This window comes from Sander vitreus, chromosome 10 (genome assembly GCF_031162955.1).
Source record: "Sander vitreus isolate 19-12246 chromosome 10, sanVit1, whole genome shotgun sequence".
Classification (NCBI taxonomy): Eukaryota; Metazoa; Chordata; class Actinopteri; order Perciformes; family Percidae; genus Sander; species Sander vitreus.
The window spans coordinates 18,034,154-18,053,863 of NC_135864.1; the positions used below are offsets into that span (position 1 = coordinate 18,034,154).

The 19,710-nt window shown below is 41.6% G+C and overlaps 2 protein-coding genes across 2 annotated transcripts; both read right to left on the reverse strand.

Annotated features, from left to right (window-relative positions):
* Positions 1-214: 214 nt before the first annotated feature.
* Positions 215-2,647, reverse strand: pcdh2a1 (protocadherin 2 alpha 1). Its single transcript, XM_078261453.1, has one exon. The coding sequence runs from the start codon at positions 2,645-2,647 to the stop codon at positions 215-217; it is 2,433 nt and encodes an 810-aa protein (XP_078117579.1).
* Positions 2,648-8,315: 5,668 nt separating this feature from the next.
* LOC144524963 (protocadherin-10) lies at positions 8,316-14,468 on the reverse strand. Its single transcript, XM_078261454.1, has 4 exons — positions 11,946-14,468; positions 9,377-9,435; positions 9,055-9,182; positions 8,316-8,632 (listed from the first exon to the last, which is right to left on the reverse strand). Exons 1-4 carry the CDS (start codon positions 14,466-14,468, stop codon positions 8,316-8,318), a joined length of 3,027 nt encoding a protein of 1,008 aa, XP_078117580.1.
* Positions 14,469-19,710: the final 5,242 nt, after the last annotated feature.

Below are 19,710 nucleotides of genomic sequence, written 5' to 3' on the forward strand. Positions count from 1 at the left end.
CAACGATTCACTGTCATGGCGGCTGTTTTTTTATTGAGAGAACAGCGCCACCTTTTTGCTTTTTCAAGATTTGTTAACGTTGAACGTAAAGCACATTTAAATGCATTTTAAAGATTATGTGTGAATTTAAAAAAAAATCCAGATATTGCTAAATAGCATCGTTAGATTACTACATATTTCAATCTAAAAATGTCTGTGGAAAATATAATGTTACTTAATGTTGATAAATAATATACTTAAAACTAAAAGCACATTCTACTCTTACCTGCAGAGTGGAAGCTGCTGAGTCACTAGTGTCTGTCAGTCCTGTGCCTCTTGGTAAACTGGACACGATGTATCTGGAGCCCTTTGGCACAGGCTGTCTAACCACCAGCTTTCCTTTCCTGGTCTCTGCTAGAAACAGACTGTACCAGTAGGCATCGTTGGAGACCAGAGTGGAATCTGCGATGGTGGAGTTCCTCTCACTGATCACACTGTTCCTGCAGGGAGGAGCCGCTTTGCTGGGCTTGGGTTTCTGACACTTGAGCACGATGGTGACCAATATGGTGATCAGCAGGAGAAACGACACCGAGCCCAGACCGATGACCAAATACAGGTTTAGGTCTGAAAAGATGTCATATTCCAGAGGCACCTCAGTCATGTCCGAGTAGGCCTTAACGACAGTCTCCACTGTGGACAGCTTGATGGTGACTGTAGCAGAGAGAGCAGGCTCCCCGTTGTCCTTGGCAACAACAACCAGTCGCTGGTGGCGCGGGTCTCTGTAACTGAACATCCTCATAGTCCGGATCTCTCCGTTGTACTGGTCCAGACTGAACAAGGTGGCGTCAGTCACCTGGAGGAACTGGTAGGTAATCCGAGAGTTGTGCACCGAGTCGGTGTCTAAGGCTATCACCTTGGCAACCAGAGAGCCTTTATCGGTGGATCTGGGGATCTTTTCCTCCACCACCGAGCCGTGCGCGCGCCATGGAGAGACAATAACCGGAGCGTTGTCGTTCTGGTCCACAATGATGATGTGGACCGTCACGTTACTGCTGAGTGGAGGAAAGCCAGAGTCTCTGGCCTCGATGTGGAAAAGAAACTCCTTCTCGATCTCATAGTCAAAGGTTTTTAGTGCGTAAAGATTACCGTTCTCTGGATTGATGGAGAACAGCATGGACATGGAGGTGTTGGCTATCTCCTTCTCTAGGATGAAATAAACTAGATACTGGTTTTCATGGAGGTCAGGGTCAAACGCAGTGAGGGAGCTGAGCAAGGCCCCAGGTGCGTTATTCTCCACTACACGTATGGTATAAAATGGCTGAGGGAACTGTGGCGCGTTGTCATTGACATCTAATAGATGCACAGTGATTGTTTCGTTATCAGATAATGGCGGCGTGCCTGCATCTGAAACAATCAGTGTGATGTCATATTCAGGTACTGATTCACGATCCAAGGGTTCAGACACTATGAGCTTGTAATGTAAGGGTCTATCTGATGATTTGTTTAGAATAAAGTGCATAGGCTGATTTATGGATAAGCTTACGTTACCATTATCGCCTGTGTCTCTGTCACTTATGCCTACCAAAGCAATGACACTTCCTACTGGGATGTTCTCCTCCACTGTGTTTTTTACCGACTGTATGGTAATTTCCGGATAATTGTCGTTCATATCCATCACGTGGACTACTACTTTACACTGCCCCAGCAAGGGATGTGTCCCTTTGTCTCTGGCCTCAATGTGCATCTCATAAAATGTCATATCTTCATAGTCAATAGTCCCCTTCACAGTTATCTCCCCTGTGTTAGGATTCAATGCAAATACGTCTTGTGTTTTTTCTGACGTGTAAAGGGTGAATGAGTACACTATCTCCGAATTTGGACCCTCGTCGAGATCTGTAGCGTTAAGCTTCATCACTAAGGTCCCCATCGGGGAATTTTCTGTCATATTAATTGTGTAAGTCTGCTTGTCAAACCGAGGAGGATTATCGTTTGTATCTTGTACTCTAACAATAATATTGGCAGTGCCGGAGCGCATAGGGACCCCGCCGTCCACAGCCGTCAGTACTAAATTATGAACAGCATTCTCCTCTCTGTCTAAAGACTTAGTCAACACCAAATCTACATATTGAGTTCCGTCACTGCCAGTCTGAATTTCGATGGTGAAATGTTCACTGACACTAAGTTTGTAGGTTTTAATTGTATTTATCCCAACATCTGGATCCACTCCATTAGGCAGGGAGAATCTCTCTCCCGGTGTTGCCGATTCTGAAACGTCGAGCTCCACTCTGTCTCGTCGAAAATGTGGAGCGTTATCATTTATGTCCGTTATTCCAAGTTCAATGTTGAAGATACGTAAGGGGCTTTCTATTATAACATCAAGCTTTAGAAAACAGGAGGTGGTTTTTATCGGACAAAGATATTCCCTGTCCATCTTTTCCACGATATACAACTCCCCTGTCTTTTTATTGACATCTAGATATTTTTTGTTATGGAAAATGTCAAGTTTTACCTCTCGTTGTGCCAAACCTCCAGGCTCAAGTCCCAAATCCGCAGCGAGATTAGCCACAACAGAGCCCCTTTCCATCTCCTCCTCTATGGAGTACCGTGTTACAGACAAAGCGCTGGGCCATACTGCATACAAGACAAAGACAGTTTCCCAAAAATTCATAATTTCGTCTACAGGGAACAATACTCCAGATTCCGAAGACGTGTTGATTTTTAAGATCAGAAAAAAAACATTACTAGATTACTTAACAACTACTTAGAGTCGTGTTGTTAATACAAGCATAATAAGCACATCTTCCGAAAAGCTGTGTCCTAAATCCTTTACAAATGGGTGTGTCATGGCTACCAGAAGGGAGATGCATTAGGCTTTAGTAGTCAACAGTGACACCATGTGACAGAGACTGTTCATAGTGCAGTAACTATGCAGTTAGAATCAGCTTTGTTGGCCAAGAACTGGCCAAAATATGCTCTCCCAGGACATTGACATGTCGCAGGATTTACTCGTGTATTTTTTTATTTTTGTGGAAGGGCTACCCCTGTACTTTCTGACAAACAATAGCAGGTTCAGTTTAAAGGGATACTAAAACTGCACTGTATGTTATCATGTTGCCATGGATTGCATAATGTGCTGCTATATGTCTGCAGCATAAGGCCGCCCCAAGAGTAAAACTCATTTGCTATGAGATGTGAGGGATCATAACAGAAATGAAGTTGCTGCGTCAACTTCTCTGTGTATTTGCTAAAACCATGTATATAGTGTGACTACCATTTAACTTGTCTCTTTCAGCTTTTTTACTCATGATTTAGTACTAGAAATGTAGAGCTGCATATTCACAAGGTTTTTTTTCCCCTCAAACACAAAAACCCACTCACCACTCATCTTGTGGTAGCAAAACTAAAAGGAACACCTACAATATAATGTAATTCAATAACACCACAATCTACAGAATCAAAACCTACTGCGAGCTTAAGCAACACCTATATAACAGTCTCAAAAAAGTAAATATCATAAGATTCCCAAAATATTTAATTATTGATTGCAGGGTTATCATATTAAATCGTATATTGTAAGGTGTTCCTGTTAAGTTTGGCCAAACCCTCTGCTGCAATGCACAGCTTTTTTCAGCTTTGTCGAATTGCATTTACCTGAATTGCTTGCTCATGCTCCTGTTTCTTAAAATTGGGGGAGATATATTGCATTTTAAGTAACTTTTTTACACTGTTTGATTGTATTTCTCTGGCTTGGGATTTTCTCTGCTGTTGGGTGTGCACATTTATAAACATTTGAAACAGAGGAGCCACAGAAAATTAAAAAAAATGGCTAAATTGGCTGCTTTTAATCCAAATGGAGATAACACAGGCTACAATAACAAAGAAAGTGGTTACAATAAAAAATGGAACTGAAATAAAGTGCAAGTTTTTTTTTCTTCATATAACATATCACCAGTTCATTAGGAGCCAAATCTAGATCATCCTTGATCATAGTGAGCCTTATTTTTAATATATATCTGAACCTCATATTGAATTTATCAACAACAGATGAACAAATCATTCTCAGCCTCAAAACTCTGAAATGCTACATACTATTCAAGAAAACCAACAGCAGCTTTAACCTAAGTAAACTGAATTTCAATCGCATTACATAGCTAGATGTAATGCAATTGAAATTCAGTTTAATTCAAATAAATCCAAAAAATAGTATCCCTTTTAAAATTTCTTTTTGGGCTTGTATGGCCTTTCATTGACAGGACAGCCTGAAGACAGGAAAGGGAGAGAGAGGGGGGATGACATGCAGTGTCGCGGGTCAGATTCAAACCTGGGCCGCTGCTAAGGACTCAGCCTATAGGGCCCAAAATCTACTGGGTGCGCTAGAGGTCGCCCCAAAAAAATATCATTTTTGAGCCTAGTGGCAACTTACCGTTTTGGGGGTCTAGATATACTGTGAGTGAGTTGATCACATCATCTTAATACATAATTCGATTTTTTTTAAAGGATCGATGCCATCAGGCTGATGGCACCACACACACTGTCTGGACCTTGTCATCATTCTTGTTTATGGCCACAGTGCTGTTGTCTGAAATCATCCATAGTTCTAACAGCCTAAAAGAAAGGTAATGTCAGATTAACAACAATTAGTAATTATCTTTACCAGTATTATCACTATAATTTTACAAGATAGAATGCTTTTTAACCCTGTCTCCATCTTACTGTTTGATCATCCCAGATGGAGGCTGTCAAGCTGCTTAATGATGCCTGTTTTTTTAACATTCTCAAACCATCACATTCTAGTAACTTAACATTCTAGAATTGTAACATTCTAGAACCAACACACTCAAACTGTAACCTTATTTTTCAAAATCTTTACCCTATACATTGAAAAGAGGAAATGTCTGTGGGGCACATATTGTGGAAATAGGCGATGTGTGGGTTTTGTGTTTGAGGATGAAAACACCTTGTGAATATGCAGTTCTAGTAGTAAATCATTCAGTAAAAACATTAAATGGTAGTCACACTGTAGCTAAAATGCCCCAAATAACTGACTGAACTTTTTTTTAGAAATCACTTCTTTGTTTACCATCTTTTAACCACCTTGTAGCTATGTTGGCTACTAGAAGCAACTATGATGCACTATGGCTGTGCTTCACTGATGTCAGCACAGATTACTTGATCCAAACAAACTAAGACCCGCCAATTTCTAAATATAAAATATGGAAATGACTGAAGTGTAATTTACTCGTTAGCCTGATGTTAGTCAAATTAATTAATTGAGAACATAAGAACATGAGATTTCCAATTGGCACGCTATACTCTTTTACTCTTATACTCTTTGTTTAATACAAACAAGGCACAACTGTGCAGTTTCTAATTGAGGGTTGAGAACAGTTAACACATTTACTGAAATCAAATTAATTACAAATAAAACAAACTCTTAATCTTCAACCCAATTTGTATTACCTTCTTATGTCACTTGTTGGCAACAAAGCACCAGGTTGTGCTATAGTGGCTTAGCTAAAATCATTAATCATACTGTTAATAATTAATAATAATAAATAATGGATAACAGCATCTGGGAAAGTTGTTCTTATGTCAATGAAGCCAATCAGAGCCTCTCTGTTATTTGTGTAAGGCCAAGGTTATGAATCTGTAAACTCTTGTATACCTTAAACACAAACATTTAGCACAACACCTGTAGCTTTCTACACACACACACACACACACACACACACACACACACACACACACACACACACACACACACACACACACAAATACAAGTCTGTATTTGCACACATTTTCAGGATATTCATTTGCAAGATGTAAATTGTGGATAAATATTTCTATATGTGTCTGCTCTATTTTCATATATTAAAGTGAGATCAGAAACAGAGCTTTGATTTAATTAATAACCTATAATACTACTGACTACTGTTGCGTGTGGTTTCAGTCTGTGTCTGTCCCAAAAGAAAAGAACTAACTATGCCCCTTTATATTCCTCTGTCCCTTCTGCTTCCACTCTGTTCAAAATAATAATAATAATTAATTCAGCCAAACTCGTTTTTTTCCTCTGACAGTGTTTTGGCTTACGTCAGCCCCACACACCCTGAGTTTTCAATGTAAAATGAATCAACCCTTCTTACCTAAGACTGTCTCGTTGGTGTGCAATGATTCTTACTCAATGATGCCATCTGCTGGAGAAATCTGCTGCTAAAGCAGATGGTGCAAATGCTCATCATAGGCACATTAATTGTGACTAGGTGTGAAACATGGATGAATACAATTGCACCCAGTATTTTGATAAAAACCCGAGTACACCTGAATGTGGTCAATAACTCTGTCCCGCCATACTCTGCCTCTGATTAGTGCTGATAGTAATAATACATTTATTTTTATAGCGCTTTTTTAAACACTCAAAGACCATCGTTGGTTGGATTGGTTAGGTTTAGGGTAAGAATACCATGGTAAGCCAATCAGAGGCAGAGTAAGGCAGAGTAGGGCAGGACATTCCTTCGCCATCCTAGGAAACGCTAATTCGCCTCGATAACATTAAATCCAACATGCTGCACCAGTCTTCATTGAGTAGTATCGTATGCGCCCTCTGGTGGACGACTGATGAAATTGCAGCTGGCTTGGAAAGGACAACTTGGTCAAAACTATTTCAGCACCATGACCATGGACAGCTCCCAATGCAAATGACCAACATGGTTAATAAAGGATGGGAAGTTACAGTAGTTGCCATGTGCTGAGGATCATGTGGCTGTAACGGAAATGACTGTGAAATGTTATACCTTTTATTGACTATAATTTCACCAATGACAACACTATAATTGTATTATAATTTCACCAAACAAGGAGTTTAAAAGATACCGAAATTTGTGTGAGCCTATTTGTTTGGTCTTCAGGTGATGACATATAGGACACATTTATTTGATTTTTCTGAATATGTTTTGTTTAATGATGCTGAAATAACTAATAACTTTAACTTTATTGCAGCAGAGAGTAAGAATAATCATACACCTCTATTTTTAGAACAGAGCTTTATTCCTCACTCATCTGAAAGTAAGCCAAGCTGACCTAAATGCGGCTGCCCCTTCAGCCGTCCCTATGGATCACCTTACCGCAGAGAAGGTTAGCCTGCTCCCTCCGTGCTCTCTACGGACACCCGTTTCCTTATTAACTGAATTATTTTCAATCTGAGCCATACGACGACCTAATTATCCTGCTCATCTCTGGCCAGTGGCCAGCTCTCATCTGTTGATGGTAGAAACTAATTCCCTGAGAAGTAAGATGTAAAAGGGCACAGAAAGAGAAGTCACAGGCCCTCTAGCTCACATCCAGGTGTGGCATTTGAGCTGAGCCCCCCTTCCCCTGATGCTTGTATTCATGTCCGTGGTCTTAATTAAAGTGATATTTCGAGAGAGAGAGAGAGAGAGAGAGAGAGGGAGGGTCTGTTTGTTCAGTTAATGAACTTCACTATTCTCTGCGGGCAAATGGAAATGCAAGCACACCAATTAGCATATGTTAGCATTTTACTATGTTTATTCCTCGCTGTGGAAAACAGCTTACCAAGGCGAAAAGCTTTCCACCCTTTTAAGAGGAGCTGTTGAAATTATTTTACCCCAAAATAATTGACTCAAGCTAATTAAACATAGATCTGGGGAGCTTTATGAATGTAGATCAACCGAATCTGTGTTTGAGTGCGTGCATGTATCAGGGTATCAGGGTTGGGTTAGGCCTTTAGTTTTATGAATTAGCATGTTCAAGAGACATAAGGAAGACCATATGAAAAAAATACTTTATTTTCATAAATGTATACAGTACATGTGTGGGGAACCTCCCCTCTTTACAGTTGTCTGCATCATGTTGCAGCTTGCATATACATTATCCTACTATGTGTCATATTCACATTAACTCTGTTAGCAAACAAACATACAAAAAGAAAACACTTTTTATTTTCATAAAATCAAAAATATAAATTCATAAGGGTGTGCAAAAGTATTGTCCACTAATGCGTTTTCAAAACATTTTGGATATAATTGCTGCTCCAGTTTGATTGTCTAAATAATAATAATAATAATAATAATAATAATAATAGGCAGACACATATTGACCATGTTACAGTTGCATGTCACATAAATAGCCATCAGACTTCATTTCCATTCAGCATGTTTGCCATAATGGATTGTTTATTCATTATTTCTCTTTTGCAAATGCTCTGTATTTTTCATCCTACTTGTAAATCATTTGTTCATAAATGTATGTACTGAATGGTCTCTTCCTATTCATATGAGGTTATCCGTCATTTTAATCATCCATTCCAAGTCATTGAAAAGTCAGTCATTGTACAGGTCATTATTTATAATCGCAGCCTCTCCCTGGGGGGACATCTGAAGACGTCGCTTCTTGCCAAAGGTAGAGAAGGAATTGTGGACATCCAGCTCACTTCGGGGTGCTGCAGGCCTCAGGGTGCAAAATCCTGATGGTGTCCCAGGGATGTACACATTGTGGTGGTAGTCAGGTGGTGGGTGTGGGGGAGGATGCGGGTGAGGGTGGGGTGGGATTGATGGCTGCTGCTGTTGGGGAGGAGGTGTGCACCGAGGAGTCCAGGGGCGAGCGGGGACCACACTAGTTGAAGGAGACATCTTATAGTCTGTAGTATGACATAGATAAGAAGAAAGGAGAGGAAAAGCAGCTACTTAATTATTCAATATTGACTTACGGCTGGAGTGTTATATTCATTTGCATAGCGCTTTTCTAAAACAAAGTTAAGTGCTTTGCAGTCAGGACAGTAAACAATGACATAAGCAACAAAAATACAAAACAGAGCTATAACAATGGGGTATGAATATAACCCTGCTTCTGTTAGTGATAGTGGAGATTGATTAAGTCTATACCAACAAACCAATTAAGGCAAAAACAAAGGAAAACAGATCTTATTACACAAACGCATGGATGTGTGCTGTGTTGTATAGAAAACTTGTGTTTGTGTGTACATAACATACTTTTAATGTATACTTAACCCTAAAGTGTTGAAGAAAGTTGTTTGTGGGCCACTCTTTGGCCTCTCTTTACCTTTCATCCCTCTCATGTGAGTACCCCAGGTCCAATATTGTCCAGGCCCCATGGAGGTGACATAGTTTTCTGGGTCTGCATGCATTGCCTTACGCATGAGGGTGCCATCCATGTTGATAGAGTTATAACTGCAAACAAGATACCAGTCTGTTATGACAACGTACTTTACTCATATGTAAATGCAATATCTATATCCATTCTAACACGAGTGATCTTTATACAGGCTGTGTACTTCAGCTCATTATGTGAGCATTTTATGCTTTAGTACAATTGCTTTAATCTGGGTTGAAAAAGAGCAAAGGTCAAAGTTAAAAAATGGTACCTTTTAATGGAGGAGTTTTGATTCTTTGTGAGAGTCCAGTCTGTGTTTGGGTGCTTCAGCTGCAGGAAAAATAGCATGACATAATTAAATTTCAAAAAGAAAATACAAAATCCCCATGTATGCAATGTCACTGTCCAGGTCTAGTTTGAGAAATGTCTTTCTTCAAAATAAGTTTTAATCAAACCGGTCTTGATAACAAACAACGCCTGTTCATTCTATCCCTTTGGATCAGTGGAGGTCAGTGATAATTGACATGAGGAGCAGTCTATCTTTGTACTGAAATGGAGACATAACTCGTTTCACATGGATCGCGGCTGCCGCCCTGTGGATGTTTGACTGAACAGCATTTTTAAGAGCAGAAATGCTGTTGCCTTCAGCTACAACTCGCCTGTCACTTAATTTTGCTTTTATCGTCTGTGGCACAGCGTGAGAGGTGAATGAGAGCACCCGAGACATATTTATTCCGGCTCTGAGTCTCATAGTATGGATTCCACGCTCTATTAATTCGCTTAAAAGTTGTTAACATGGAGAATGCGACGTAAGCGTATTATTATTCAAAATACACGTCCCGCCAACTACGCACAAAACCAATTAGAACCCCACCGGGATGAAACGAAACATGATTTTGATCTTCAAAGGAAACCGTGCCAGGGAGGAAATTAAGAAAATTACACACGTCATTGTTTTGTGGATTTTATGCATCATTTTTACATTAATATTTGCCTGATGCTCCTCGAGCAAGGTTTTTAATTAAAAGTCTCACAGAGAGCCTTGAAAAGTTTGAGGTCCTTGCAGCTGTATACACAACCCAAGACAGCTAAACACAGCCGCACGCATACACGTACACGCACCTGTCCTACGTGTTTTACACGCTTGAATGTGTGTTTAATCTCTCTTTTCACCTTCAATTCATCAATTTAAGCAGGCCTATGTACTTGCTTTGCGTAATGCTCAAATGGTTTCATTGAGATTTGTCTTTGAGGTTTAATGTGTCCCTGACGACCTTAAGACGACTCATATGGGTACGCTGAGGAACACCACCGGGTGAATTACGGGAACCAATTAACGACAGGAAGGACACATTCTCCTGAAGGAGCATAGCTGCAGGCAGAACAATCACCGTGACCTCGAAATCCCTCTTGTGGCCAGAGGTGCATGTGCCAGTGACTGGACTGACATTTCTCAGTCTGTCTGGTAGAGTCTGGTAGCATGGCCCTGAGTCTTTGTCACTCTGCGTTTTGATGAAAACAGTGAGGCGACAATGAGCAATACGCACATATTTACGATCTACTGCCCCGTCTATTAGAATTAGAAAACACTAGTGTAGACATCCTGCCTCTGTAAATTCTCTTTCTCCTTGTCTCCTTCCTTCCCCCTCCTTCTATGCCCCCCTCCTGTCTTCCCCCACCCTCGCTCGACAAATATGAAGCCACATCTTTCTCTCTCTCTCTCTCTCTCTCTCTCTCTCTCTCTCTCTCTCTCTCTCTCCTAGCATTCAGAGGATAACGTCGGGGCCGATCTACAGGCGGCCCACGTCTCAGTCCAGTCATGTCCTTGCACCCCCTTCTTCTCCTTGCCCCCTCCCCTCTCGATGTCCTCCCCTGTTTTCCCAAAACCGTCCATTTGCCATTTTTCATCAATAATGGCCACCCCCCTTGCGAATATGCCACATTGTGTGTAGTATAATGGTCCAGCCGTGCTTGTGCCCTTGAGGCATAGTTAGTGAGGTTATCTGTCCTATATTGTTAGTTTGAGGACAAGAAGGCTTGTCGCAAACGCGACTGGCAAAAAAAGAATAGTCTGAACCCAAGCAGATGAATTGAATGAAAATAGATAACTGCCATTCACCTTGTCCGCCCTATATATAACCTTGACTTTTTGTTTAAACTCAGGTAGATAGGCTGGGAGCAGGTGTGTGCCCCCTCACTGCATGAAAAGCACGTGCCAATGACACTGGATGATGTAATCTCCCAGGTCACAACCTATTATAATTAAGTTCATGAATTATTCTTCAAAGCTTTTTCCATGTGTAATTAATTTGCGAAAACGTGTCGTGAAGACACCTGCAAATGTTACTAAGACTGAACAGAGGACACAACTTGAACTACATCTCCTCTTCCTCTCACACAGTAATTTAAATCTCACTTCAGAGATAAGACACGGTATGCGCGCAGAATATGCTCCTTGCAAGATAGGGCTTTACACTTCATTACCATGTCATTTAAAATGTAATCTCACATCGTCTCATTTCATTTACACGGTGCAAAACATTACCATGGTTGCGCAATAGGATAAAGTATTGCCATAATTATAAAAACAGTCGAGACAACATGCTGTGTAGCACACTTACTAAGAAGAGAGAGAAGAGAAGAACCCCGGTTTTGCTTTGCTCAAGTTGAGTTGAAATCTGTCTGACATGCGTGATTTGACCTTCATGGGAGAATGTCACAGTCTAGATACTTATCAGATAGAAAACTGAGGTGGGTTTTGTTGTGGCAGTGAGTGAAACAGACGGATTTTAATGAATATAAGCTCTCGCGTCTTGTACTATACGCTGATTTCACTGTACCTCATTGGGAGTAGTTGCTCCGTTGTTCACAGATGCGCTCCGGCTTTGCGCGTTCCACGAGTTTTCTGCACTCTTCGCTTCGTTGTTCCTCGGCGTGCTGCCGGGGCTGCACGGCTTCAGAAACATAAAGTCACTTTTGGCAGATTCGGGAGTCAGGCAGACTTTATAACAATATGACTGAGAGAGACTGCTGTTTCCATTCACCTCCATACAGTTCGTGGGCACTTTGGCCGCGGATGAAATCTGCAGATTGAGGTTGGATTTTTTGAACACCTCCGGAGGCGGATCGGGTTGAAACCCCCCGCAGCAGCAGCAGGCGAACGGGGGGAGGTTGTACCCGCTGATGGTCTCCCTGTCCTTGTAGCATTTGACCACAGCCAGCACGATAATAGCCACAAGGAATATTAAAGATATTGTGCTCAGTGACACGATCAAGTAAAGGGCGAGGTTTGAGGGGGGCTGTGGGCTGAGTGTGAGGTCTCCGAAATCTGACAGCGACTCAGGCACGCTGTCCACCACTGTGAGGACAATGGAGACCGTGGCGGAGAGCGGCGGCTGCCCATTGTCCTTGACTAATATTACCAGTCTTTGCCTTGTTGCGTCTTTTTCCACTAGCCGGCGAATAGTCCTGATTTCGCCCGTGTACAGAGCCACACTGAACAGCCCTGGGTCTGTAGCCTGCAACACCTGATAGGACAGCCGGGAGTTTTGCCCTGCGTCCGCGTCTAACGCTGTTATTTTGGTAACCAGATACCCAGCATCTACTGACCGCGGAACCACCTCTGTGGCCACGGTGCCGTTTTTAGGCAGCGGGGATACAATAACAGGTGCATTGTCGTTCTGGTCTAAGACAAAGACATTGACTGTGATATTACTGGCGAGAGGGGGGAAACCAGCGTCCTGCGCCTGTACCAGAATCTTAAAGTTTCTAAGTTGCTCATAATCAAAAGAGCGCAGTGCGTAGATATTGCCGTTGTCAGAGTTGATTGAGACATAAGTGGACACGGGCATGCCCTGAATCTGACCCTCGAGAATAGAATAAGACAGATAGGCGTTCTGATTAGAATCGGGGTCGAATGCAGTTACAGAGCAAATGGAAGCGCCCGGGGCATTATTCTCGGTCACATAAACTGTGTATGAAGGTTGAGAGAATCGCGGGGGGTTGTCATTAATGTCAGATACTTGAACGAGGATAGTTTTCCTGGTGGAGAGCGAAGGAGAGCCCAAATCTCGGGCTGTGAGGGTGATGTTGTACTCTGACACAGTTTCCCTGTCCAGAAACTCGCTTGTCACCAGAGTATAATAGTTTTTAAAAGATGAATGGAGCTGAAAGGGGACGTTGCTCGGAATCTGGCAGTCAACGTTTCCGTTCTCTCCCGAGTCCCGATCCATTACACTGATAACAGCTATCACCGTGCCCGGTGGCGCGTCTTCCTGGACAGGAGTGGACACTGATGTGAGGATGACTTCGGGCGCGTTGTCATTCACATCTAGGATGTCTACCAGCACTTTGCTGTGTACAGCCACAGCCGATGGTCCCCTGTCTTTTGCCTGCACATACAGCTCATATACGCTGGCTTTCTCATAGTCCACAATTCCCTTCACTCGGATTTCACCGGTGTACGGGTCCACGCTGAACAGTTCACGCACTTTGAGGGGTGCGTGCCCGCTAAACGCGTAGGTCACCTCCCCATTCGAGCCCTCATCCAGGTCTGTGGCGTTCAGCTTCAGCACCAGCGTCCCCCTCGGTGCGTTCTCCACCAGACTCGCCCGGTACACTGATCTGTCAAATACGGGCACGTTATCGTTTGCGTCTAACACTGTAATAGTTATCAGTGCGGTCCCAGACCGTTCCGGTGACCCACCGTCAAAGGCAGTCAAAACCATTTCGTGCTTTTTCTGCTGTTCCCGGTCCAGTGGGGTGTCCAGCACGAGCTCAGCAAACTTGCTTCCATCATTGCGCGTCTGGATATTCAGTACAAAGTGCTCGTTTGCGCTTAGCTGGTAGGAGCGCAGAGAGTTGGTGCCCACGTCCTGGTCCTGTGCGCTCTCTAACGGGAAACAAGAGCCTGGCGCAGCCGATTCTGTGATGTCAAGATTAAACTCGCTCCATGGGAAACTGGGGGAGTTGTCATTCACATCTAAAATCTCCACTTCCACTCTGTACAGTTCTAATGGATTTTCAATGACCACTTGTAAGTGTAAAAAACAACTCGGGCTTCGTTCACACAGCTCCTCTCTGTCTATCTTTTCGTTGACGAAGAGAATACCATTCTCCAAGTTCACTTCTAAATACTGCCTCTTTGCGCCGGAGACTATACGAAACCGGCGGGCTGACAGCTTGGCCACATCCAAGCCTAGGTCTTCGGCGATGTTGCCCACAAAAGCTCCATGCTCCAGCTCTTCTGGAATGGAGTACCGAATTTGCGCAAGAACCAGGTCCACTACACACGCACACAGAAGCAGACATACAACCAGCCCAGTCACCGGTACCCAACTGCCTTTGGGGAGTCTGTGATCCATTTCAGCGGTGTGCGTAAAATCACCTCACCCAGACATCTTTCGCCTCATAAAGCCATTCAACTATAGCTAAAAAGTACATACAAATGCACAGACTGTCCCAAATAAAAAAATCTTCAGATTTAAGTTTGTAACATCTATATGTACAGATAAGTTTACTGGATAGTTAAGCTGAGGGGACGGGAGATGTGAGGAGAGTGAAAGCCCCCCTCTCTCTCTCTCTCTCTCTCTCTCTCTCTCTCTCTCTCTCTCTCTCTCTCTCTCTCTCTCTGTGTGTTGTGCTCCACGCGCAACACCGGTGGTGTGTGAACGGGGGAGGCTCGCACTTTGATTTTCCAGTGTATTAGACACTCGGAGGAGCTGGTGGGTAGGCGTGTGTGTGTGTGTGTGTGTGTGTGTGTGTGTGTGTGTGTGTGTGTAGAGAGAGAGAGAGAGAGAGAGAGAGAGAGAGAGAGAGAGAGAGAGAGAGAGAGAGAGAGAGAGAGCGAGTGGGTGGACGTAGCTTCTAGCAGCTCCGTATTGGAGGACACTGACGCGAAGTGCGACTCTAATTACTGGAAACATTTAACCCTTTCACATCCTCTGTTCACATCTCTGTTCCTCTGACCCATTAAAGAGACGACAAGGCGTAAATTTGACACCAGACGTCAGAGCCAGATTTGGATTAGGGGATAAATTGTGTTGTGGGTGTCGTTTTCTACGCTACATTTAACAGATGAAGATGGACAAGGATTTGTCATTGTGACCACATTGCCCTACAGGCCCAGGATGGCAGTGGTAGCGAACATTATTTTACCTTGATTTATTGTAACCTCCATTAAAGCTACTAGCCTAAGCGCTCATTCGCTGTGCCGTGCAACACATTCTCACCCCCAACTCGTCAACATACAAACGGGCCAGTGGCCACTGCCAGTAGGCTCCTGGGATTATATGCTTTTTAATGAGAGCTCTTTGAAGGTGAATGCCCACATTGCAAAAACAGTCCCATTCATTAATCATCACACACGAAATTGGGTTTTACAAAAACAACCTTTGATGGGCCAGGATATTCAATTCCAATCAATATTTAAACGAGTGTGAGCTACATGCTTGCAGCTTAAATGAATACAGTGACAATCAAAGCGATACTCTCATACAAATGCGCGTTACACGACTTTCATTTACTTAAGTAGGCCTGAACATGTATCAACATAATCAACGTAAAAGCAATGTCATAAAGCCGTAATCATACTTGTCTCTAATCAGGTATTATAGTTGGGATTAGATAAATATCCCATAGGTGATGTGTTTACAGTTTCAGATGACAGAAAGAGGAGAGCATGAAGGCTGTTTTCGAGGACTCAAATCTTTGACTGTAATAAGTGCCTTCAGTAGATTAAAGTACTACCACTGAGCAGTGTAGTTTTTATAGGACAAAGAGTACAACTCGGGCCTCTTTAGAGTGCGGCACATGTTTGTTCAGATCTAATCTTTTTCTGTTAATCCTGGTCAGTTAGACAGCCACTGAACAACAGCAAAGAGAGGGAAAGAGAGAGAGTGAGAGAGAGAAACTAAAGGATGCCTTTGTGAATTCGGGTTCGTCTCCAGACAGACACGAGTGGCATCCTAATGTAAAACGGTGGCTTGAAATCTGAAAGTCTCTTCTTGGGACTGACGACACAGCCTTGGCCTCCGGGCAGCTCTGAGCTTGTTAGCTACCAAAAAAAAGATGAAGAAAGCGAGTGGGAGATGAGAGAGAAATAACAAGAAACAAACATTTCTACTTCATAGGGTCAGCCTTTTCTTGTACACTAGACGCTACATTTTCTGGATAACTGCCCCCAAAACCTCTGTCGAAAATTGTGTTGATGGTTGCTCCTCTGTGAGAATGTTTAGGGAAAACAAGCGTCGTTGATGTCTATTGTTGTTGTGAACTTTTCCCTTGAAAACTAAATCAAACGGGGGTAGTGGGAATACTAATTCAGATTGGAGAGTAGTTGTTTCTGACATTTCTCTTTTAAGAGAAGAATAACTTTAGGATTCAGGGAATGGGGGTGGGGTGTGGTTTCTGTATATTTCATGCTCAGTCTGGTATTTGAAGGTTAATAACTATGGTCACGATTTATTTCTTAATAAAAACGGCATACTATTAAATGATTTAAGTGCTCATTATGGAATAAGATGTTAAATAATAAGTATCACTTATACTTTCCCCTTGGCACAAAAAGTGTCCTCCGACCTGTCTCGTAAGCAGCCCCCGAAGTGCGACACCCTCCCCTTTTCAGGAAAAAACTAAAATCCTCAGGTTTAAATAAGCAGAAAACACAATCTGCTTGCAGACTTAACCTCAAGCAGATGGTTAAGCTTCTCCAGAAATGATTACATTTCTGGAAAAGAAAAAAATCACCACCACCAGTTCCATTGCTTTACTCTTCTTTTTAATTAACGGAGTGAAGGATTAGTGGGCAGCTATCCGGGATCAACCGTTCTCTGACGGAAGAATACAAATGTTTTGTGATAAATAATCCCAAAGCACTCCGGCCAGAGGTCCCTCGGTGCCTGTTACATTAACATGCATTACACGCAGCATTAAGCCGGTCTCACCCGCCCCTATCGCCTCGCTCACCCCATTGTCCGACAGAAAGACAGCCATTACTTTCTCTGAACTACCGCTCAACAGCCACCTGGTGGATCATGGATGGTAAAGGACTAATGGTAGGAAACTTTTCATGTTTTCTTTCACATGCTCAAAAGTAAGAAGTAGGCTATATGTTTCAGTTTTAAGGGATATCAAGTTGAGCAGGTTTTATTTGACCCCAAATGTGCACATGCGAGGCCAACTAATTCATTTCACTTCGTTTGTGATCGTGTGGCGCCATCTACTGAGTACTGCCCGACAGTGTAACAATGTGTGGAAATAAGTACGGCTATTGTAATATTGTAAGTGGCATCACAGCAACAGGGTGCTGAGCAATTGAAGGGCCCCATTAAAAAAAGGCATACTATAAAAAGAAAAGTTTCGTTTCTTTTACCTTATCAATAAAAATCATAATCAACTTTAATCAAGTACGTTGACGCAAAGAACATTTGAATCAGATTCTAAGTACAGCGTGCAGAGGACACATTTAGAGGAAGATACATATAGACATACAGCTAAACAAATATACAACAATACAAACATGTATAGATTATAATGTATCCAATATATTTTACAAGCAAGTGACACTTAACAGAAATAACCAAACACAAAATATGTTTTTTTTTTTTTTTTTGCTCAGCCACTAAAGAGAGGATTACTCCGGCATCAACTGTCATCCATATAAAACACACAATCCACAATGCAATCATAGACTGCCATTCCATACATAACAACATACAGCTGCCCTTCATAATGTTGAGTTTTAAAGTTACATCATGGCCTGCCTATGTAACCACTATAGTTTGAGTCAGGATTTTTAAACATAAACACATGTCATAATATCAACTCCACTCATCAACCACCAGTTCATGGGGCTTCATTGTGGAAACCAATGCGTTTCAGCCTACAGTCTTCATCAGGCTCATTTGGGAAAATATTCTCAAAGTGCCAATATTTAAAAACATATCATATCCGATATACAATACACTTTAAACATCAGGGCATTTATACATAGGCTACATATGACTACAAAATGAGTTCAGCATGTGGGGTGTTTTGCTGAGAGAGTGAGGATGAAGTGTGTTACCGGTGACAATTAGTCTACACAGCAGGCTAGATCAATTTATGTGAATAAATAAGATAATATAATAACCCATGAAGGGGTCTCCTCCCAGAACATGCCTCTTACAAGCACTTAATATTAAAAAAGAAAATCGGGGCAAAAACGCATTAAAAGCTAATTAATTGACATTTCCCGAAGCACATATCAGGATTTGTCAATTAATTCTCTGCCGTTTACACTTTGTCACCATCAGAGGCCGTTGTTTATTGTCTGTAGTGTTTTGGGTCTTTTTATTTATTTATTTATTTATTTTTTTAAATCTGTGGTCTTAGTCCGCCATCTACCGGATGTTGATCGGCATAACATCTCGGCCAAAACACCATACAGTACAACACTGGGTTGTACTGTATTTCTACTGTAATCAAATGTATTGTCTGATCCAGTAACCTGAGTAACCGGGCAGCTATCCTCTAAAGCTTTACCTTTATTATATCTAACACTATTATTTATATTATATCATCATTGTAATGTTTTATTGTTGCATTATTTATTGGTGCGTATTGTACAGACGTATGTATTGTGTTTATTAATAACCTTCTTTGTAGAGGATATCTACAAAGAGATATATTCAAGAGATATAAATTATCTCGACCAAAAAAAACGAATTAAACTAGGCAATCAGCAGTCGTTTTTATGTTTTATGTAGTAGCCTCGCCCGTTATAAAAAATAGTTTGTTCATTTTTTTTAATCATTATTATTGTGTCAGAGTAGGCCTATGCAATAACAGTGGGCTTATGATAACAGGACTTTACCAGACAGTTTAGAGAATCAGAATGGACTGCTTACAATCCGGTTTAAGTGCTTCAAATAATCAGCTAATTTGATAAAGTTCTGATCGTTTTAGCTACCTTATATTTCAGTACACAATAGCCTACATTTTGACTTTAACCACTTGATAGACTGAGCTACATCACTTTAAAGGAATCGTATTCATGTGTTGGAGAGCACCAGGTTAAATCCATGGTAACATGTTGGGTTATTTCTAGGGTAGATAAATCGCAATCAGAACAGTGGAAATGTGTTTTATTTTTTATATAATTTATATTTATTTTTCTAAATCAGATTCGGAATAGGCTATATAATGCTGGGCAAAGCACAAACACACAAATCGCGTGGTGGTTCATAGTGTGTCTTTAAGATCCTAAAATACCATAACACAATCATAGTAGATTATTTATTCGCATATATAACTTTTTATTGGGATAATATGGGTTTTAGCTTGTATTCCTGAGATAAAGAGCCTAACAGAAGTATCCAGAGTAACCATTGAGCTAAACCGCTGCAACGGAATTAAGAATACAGCTTCTATAAATAATGAAGCAAGTTACTAGACATGCCGTAGTCTGTTTTAAAGTTCAATTCAAAAGCAAGCAATGCGTGAATGTTGAATAAACACGTGCACATTTACAAAGAAACAGAAAAGTGAAATAAAAAAAATAGGGATAACGCTGAACGCCTGAATAGGTAACGCTACCACAGCTTTGGTCTGTTGTAATACCTGACT